At 38.8% G+C, this 6,606-nt stretch overlaps 1 protein-coding gene across 3 annotated transcripts in view; it reads right to left on the bottom strand.

The window, feature by feature from the left end:
• Window positions 1–229: 229 nt before the first annotated feature.
• The window catches only part of LMO4 (LIM domain only 4), a 17,536-nt gene continuing 11,159 nt past the window's right edge, over window positions 230–6,606 (bottom strand). For all 3 annotated transcript variants that reach the window (XM_072834382.1, XM_072834384.1, XM_072834383.1), the window contains exons 3-5: window positions 6,449–6,545; window positions 5,871–6,026; window positions 230–1,030 (exon numbers count right to left, since the gene is read on the bottom strand). In XM_072834382.1, coding sequence (XP_072690483.1) covers window positions 1,022–1,030; window positions 5,871–6,026; window positions 6,449–6,545 — 262 coding nt within the window. In that variant the 3' untranslated portion in view covers window positions 230–1,021. The remainder of the gene's footprint in view (window positions 1,031–5,870; window positions 6,027–6,448; window positions 6,546–6,606) is intronic.

The raw sequence follows: 6,606 nt of genomic DNA, 5'->3' as shown, positions 1-6,606 counted from the left end.
GAGCTTATAAAAAGGACTCCGTTAGAAACATTGCTTTGTAGCCTTGCCAAAACTGGCATGGTTAAGTAATTCGAAGAAAACCTTACTGGCCCAGAGCTAAATAAATATACACACCACCTCCCTCGACCCCTAAGATTCAAAGTGAAGTTGGTATCAAACAAAAAAACTACTAAATTTTTCCAAAATACAGAAGAGAAAAAAGCAGTGTTTAAATCCAAACTCCATCGAATATTTTTTCTTTTAAGTTTTTATTATTTAAATACACCATACTAGAGCAAATGTCTCTGAAAATATCACAAATAAAAGATTTTTTTTTTTCTTCATTCAGCAAATTAGAAGTAGGGGGAAATTTCTACACAGTAGCTGCTAGGAGCCTGATTTTTTTTTCCAATTTTTTTTCTTTTTTTTCCATTCTTTTTTTTTTTTTCCTTTGCCATGGAAGTAGCAACATTAGGACGAAAACACTTACATGCATACATACATTGTATTTTACAGAGATACAATAAAAGTGTCTGTGATAGAATATCACAAAAGCCACATCTCTTTCCTTTATCTCATGTTCAGTTTTGATTGAAACACATTTCCTTACAACACTTAAATATACAAAGAGCAAATAGAATGTTGTTAAGGTAAAACACAGGGTACAAACTCTGGCCAGTGCCCTGCTAATTGTTAATGAGGGTAGAAAGCAGATTTGAATGCTTCTTTTAATTAGCTTCATTAGTCATTTCCCTCCTCCCAAGCTCCCTCCCCCCCCCAAAGATGTCCTCCGGTGGATCTTTTTTCATTTTCTCTACAGTCTCCCATTAGCCCAGGTTCATGGAGTCCTTAATGTTCATATTCAGTCATTTTAATACACCAATAAATGCGGGAAGGGCAATCAACACTAAGGAAGGTGCGATGCATGGAGCTGGCACTGGTGCTAGCTACAAAGGTGACTTGTCTACCGAAGACGCATGGGATCCACCTGTGATGAACAAAATCTGAGATGAAGGCACGCATTCTGCATTACTCTGACCTTTTAGCAGACCTGCAAGAAATAAAAACGGGCATCTTAGCTAAAATGCTAAATGTGAGATATTAAACTCAAACATGACTGCTTTTGTCTCCTCTACATTCACTAATCTTCTTTTATTAGATTACTTTCCAACTGTGACTTGATGGAGGCTTTCTACGCTACTTACTCCGGCAGTGAAGAACTAAAGCATAACGTTTTCTGCAGTTTTACTAGCAGAGAAAATGAGACAAGAAATGGACTTGCAGAAAGTTTCTGGTGTAAAGTTCTACAATGGATTGCTTAACTCTCTTACAAAGCAAGTTTCTTTCTTTTTTTTTTTTTTAAGATTTTATCCATCCATTCATGATAGACACAGAGAGAGAGGCAGGCAGAGACACAGGCAGAGGGAGAAGCAGGCTCCATGCAGGGAGCCTGACGTGGGACTCGATCCCTGGACTCCAGGGTTGTGCCCTGGGCCAAAGGCAGGCGCTAAACCGCTAAGCCACCCAGGGATCCCCAGCAAATTTCTTTCTTGAGAGAATGGGTTACACCCGGCCTAGCACTGGTATCTTAAATGCACATTCAGAGCCAAGTGCCCTGCAAAGAAGTTTTGGGTTAATATGCTCAACTGCATAACCTTTGGCAAAGTTACTCTGTGTCTCAGTCCCCTCATCTCTAAAGTGGGGATAATAAGGCTGTTATAAGGATTGTATAATATAGAGAGAGCCCTCTCAACAGTGCCTGGCATGTAATAAAAGCCAAACCAAATACTAGCAGTTACTATTCTGATAGCCCCATGACCTTCTCAACCTAAAGGTATGTGTCTGAATGCATGTGTATGCAGACATATGGATAAAGGTACACAGACATACGTACGTACATACGTGCACACTCACATACATACAAATGTCCGGAAACTGCCGTTCACTGAGGATTTCCTATCTGCCACATCAGTTAATATTACATAAATATTGTAAATATATGAATCAAACATATGTAATGACTTATGCTCAATTAAAAAACATAGTTCAAGGGAAGTCTAACTTCAATGTCTGAGTGAGAAATGATAATCCACACAGTCATCAAATACAATCTGTTTGCAATTACCAAAATGAAATAATATATATTAGGTTTTTACGATTTTTAAATGACATTTTGAGCTTTGCAGGAAGTTCTCGTTTCACCCTTTCCCTAACTTACTAAAAGCCTGAAGTCTATTAGGAACTGCAACCCCCTACTTCCAAGCTAATTAAAGTGGTGGAGGCTTAATTCCCCAGAGTGGAAGCTCAGTGTGAGAAAGGTAATTTGTCTGTCCAGAACAAAGATGCGGCGGCAGCCAGCGAGCATATTTAATAAATGAGCATCAAATGTCCTCTACGATGGACACACACAACACCAATTATATAACTACGGGGGAATTGCAAAGTGATACGTAAACTAGAACACTTGCTAAATTTTCCTCCAACTAAAGAGAGGTGAGCTCGTATTTGACTGAAAAGCACAGAAAATTCTAGATGGAACCGCCACTCTTGAATGGAAGAAAGAAATCCAGAACAGGCAAAAATCAGAATAGAAAAAAAAAAAATAGCCACAACATCTGATTGTATTTACATAACTCTCCAGAAGGCAATATTCTGAGGATGGCCAAGCCTCCTTTAAAAGATATAGGCTATAAAATTTTGTAGATCCTTGAACACTAGTGGTCTGAGACTTCACTCAAGACACTACAGGATTTATAAACTTAAAATTATTTTTTCTCAGACTATACCAAACCCAATGATGTAGAACAACTAGTAGACTACACATCCCAGACACTGGCAACAAATTTCAGGAGAATCTGAGTTTAAAGGGACCTATACTTTCTATACAATTAGCCGCCTTCTTTAAAGACAAGGTGTACAAATAATCAACTCATTACTTTTAAGCCAGTGGATGCTTGGCCGTATTTATCATGCAGCATGCACTAAAAACGTAATCGGTTCAGTGAATAGAAGGAAAACAGCCAAAATTGATGTCCAATTTTCCCTACCAAAAATAAGGAGAACGAGGAGAGAGAAGAAAATAATGAAGTGGGGCCGTTTGTCATCTCTCCCCATCTCATCTCCTCCAGAAAAGAAATGCCATGGGGTTTTGGGAAAATAACTGTAAAGCATTCTCCAGGTCCAAAAAGCACTTTACATTCCACCAGGAAGTGTGTCTTCATGACCTCCTTCCCCTTGCTCTCCGTCTGTTTACTATCTCTCTGGACCAAGTTCAGCTCACCCCAAACCTTTATTTACAAAAACCACCTTGTGAATTGACTGTGCTTGTGGCGAGCCGAGCACCGAGGGCAAATATGTGAGACATTTATGCCAACAGGGAGATGTTCTTAATTAACATCACCCCCCAAACACAGCTTCTTACCAATGTCTGACAAGAACATAATCCTGAAGTTATACTTCCTATGCCTTTTAAAAGCTATTAATTTTGGAAAGCCACCCGTCTATTTTTGGCTTCCAACATTCAGAAAGTATATATACCAGTTGCCTACTGGTTGCCTACTACATTCTGTGATCCAAAACGAACATGCTACCTCTCCCATCCTGAGAAAGGTGTGGAAAACAGAAGATTGATCTGAAAGGCACAACACATGCAATCTTATAAACATGCAAGCCAGATGTTTCTCTACCTTTCCTCCCTAAAACCTCTCCACTTATGTCACCTTGTATCCAATGAGTCAGTAGCGTGAGACCCTGCTTGTAATCTGCCCTTTGCACTGAGTCCGGAGCAAATGTGGCTATTGCCTGTACTCAGGACTGCATGGTTTGCTACGTTTTCCATCTTGTCTCCACACCTCTGAATCCTCACGCTACACGTTGGTGAGCTCTAACAATCATTTCTTATTCTCTGTCAAGTCAGGGAAAGAAATGGTATAGAACCAGCAACAAACTTAAGATCTAATTTGCTAAAAATTAAGCTTTTACATGGGAGGGGAAAGAGATCAACCATTTCAACCAAAATCAGCACATTTCTTTTTTCCACTCACCCCCCCCTACCCAATTCCTCTGCTTTTTTTTGGCTGCCAAATAGAACTGCAAATGGCTTTGCCTTTGAACTGAAATGGTTATCTCAGAATATTTGTTACCTTTTCCCTTATTCTCAACTCTGCCCTATAGATTCACTTCATTACAGTTCAAACCATAAAAATCTTAAGTATTTATATGTGCTGGCATTCCTTAAAGAAGCTCAAAATGCCTCATGGATGTTGACTGATGAATCTGCAACAAAAAATCAGACTTCTGTTTTTAAAATGGTATGCTAGGTAGCTTCTCATATTAGAAAATTAAACAAAGTGTGCATATTTTGATATAATTGGCACTTAATAAAGAAATGAAAAATATAGTTAACCTTATCCCATAAATTTGAGTAAGGGAAAAATGTTAAAAAAAAAAAATCAGCATTAAAATGTGGCAGTGTAATTTTAAATGGTTAAAAGTTTTCAAATATTAGTCATTTTCCCCACACACGGCATTAAGAAAATGCATTACAGAAGACAAAGAAGCCTAATATTTTTTCCTGAGACTTCTGAAGCTTGCTAAATTCCTATTTGCAGATAAATGTTGTTTTTTTTGTGTGTGATCCTCACAACAGACATTAATGAAGTTCCTATTGTAAATCCATAAAGAATTACCAAGTGAAGTGTGCACTTTTTGTTTCAATGCAATAACTCAGTGCTGTGTGATTGCCTGGGTTAATGATGAAAAAGTCAAACATACTATCAGAGCTGATGGAAAAATCTATCACCAATCTGAAATTAAAATTCATCTGTGGTCAATAAGATTTAATATCCATGCAAGTGGCGCTGTAAAGAGTAAATGAATCAATGTCATCAATACATAATCAGTATGAAATATGATGTGAATAAAATTATGCGCACGAGTCATACATTTCACTCTTTTCTGGGCCAGTGTGGAATGAACAGTCTCTTAACTGAAGGTTGACAGTAATTGTTACAAATTAGGCACAGCAGTTATCAAAATGCACTCACTTGCATAGCTATAGGACTTATTAAGGAGATTAAAATAGATCTAAAACTATCCAGTCCTGGGGGGTGCTGGTGCTGGACAACTGTTGATCGCCATCTTCCCTCTGAAGTGATTTGAACAACTGTATAAAATTTCCTCACTCTTCACTTTTAACTCGGATCCAAAAACTTTCCAGTTGTGCATCAACATACTCTTTAATGGAGCGATTAGGAGCCCAAAGAGATTAGCCCTAAACCCTAGACCTAAAAGACCCAGAACTTCGTTTTAAAAGTCTTAACTCATTCAAATTTTATGGGAGTATACCAGGCAACAAAAATGCCCTCCCCTGAAATTACAGAATGTTTGTAAAACTGGTCTTCTCACAATAAGAGTAGTATAAATTGGGTTTGGAAGGGAGGTGTCCGGACTGGTTTTATTAATGCAGAAATCACGCTTTCACGACAAAGACATTTTTTCCCTTTTCCTAACATAAATGTCCGAATTTTCCTCCCACAATAACCTAGTCACATCGTATTCCTGAATTTCAAAGTTGTCAAGTGGGATAAACAACTGGTTATACAGAAGTTTTATGCTTGGACTTTGCATGTGGTAATCCTCTGTTCAATACCAGGGAAGCTACAGATATAATGAAGTCAGGAACTTTTTTTTTTTTTTTTTTTTTTTTTTAACTACAACAGATTCACAATGTAATCAATCGACACTCCTCTATTTCTGAAGCCTGTCCGTAGGAATAGTCTGCATTTCCTTAAAAGGGCACACAAAAACACAAGCACCCAGGGAAACTCCCTTGCAGGGTGAACCTTCCAACTCGCTCTAATAAAGCTTATTAGCAACTGCTAGGTATTCACCTTCTGGTCTGGCAGTAGTGGATTGCTCTGAAGTGAATTCAAATGGCCATTGATGAGAGCTGTAGGTCTATCATGTTCACAAAATAAACTGCCATTGATGTAGTGAAACCGATCTCCTGGGACCAGGCGATTCCGGCAGGTAGAGCATGTAAAACACTGAAAGGGAAAAGCAAACCCACTGAAAACAAGTACAAATTAAGCCTTTTTTTTTGTCACAAGTTTATAAACTGTTCTTAAGCAAGTATCTGTCAAGTACAGAGCCACTTAGGGTTTAGTGTTTTTCTTCCTTCGACAGGATTCCGGAAAACAGTAAAAGCCCAAATGCAATAAACTGGATCAGGCTAGAGGGGGAAAGAAACCAGTACATGTGTGCTTATGTGGTGTGGGGTGTGTGAGTGTGTGTGTGTGTGGGGGGGGGGAGGGCAAGTATGCAATAATCACTGCCAAGCTACAACTTCAGTAGATGCCTTTAGTGTCTACAGCTTGAGAAAACCAGAGTTCACACTAAGGAGAAATGCTTTGTCTCCACGTAGGAAAGGTAGGATTCTTTTTAAAAAGACAGAAGGAGCAACTGCTACCTTAAGATGATACACATTGCCTTGGGCCCTCATGACGAGTTCGCTCGCAGGAATCGACTGTCCGCAAGCGCTGCAAGCACCGCTATTCCCAAATAACCTGAAACAAAGATGATGGGTGACACCAATGAATAATCCTAAACCAAAGAAAAAGAAAGAAG

This window comes from Canis lupus, chromosome 8, assembly GCF_048164855.1.
Source record: "Canis lupus baileyi chromosome 8, mCanLup2.hap1, whole genome shotgun sequence".
NCBI lineage: Eukaryota > Metazoa > Chordata > Mammalia > Carnivora > Canidae > Canis > Canis lupus.
The sequence above is the reverse complement of the archived record's forward strand: the minus strand, read 5'-3'. Positions and strand labels throughout refer to the sequence as shown.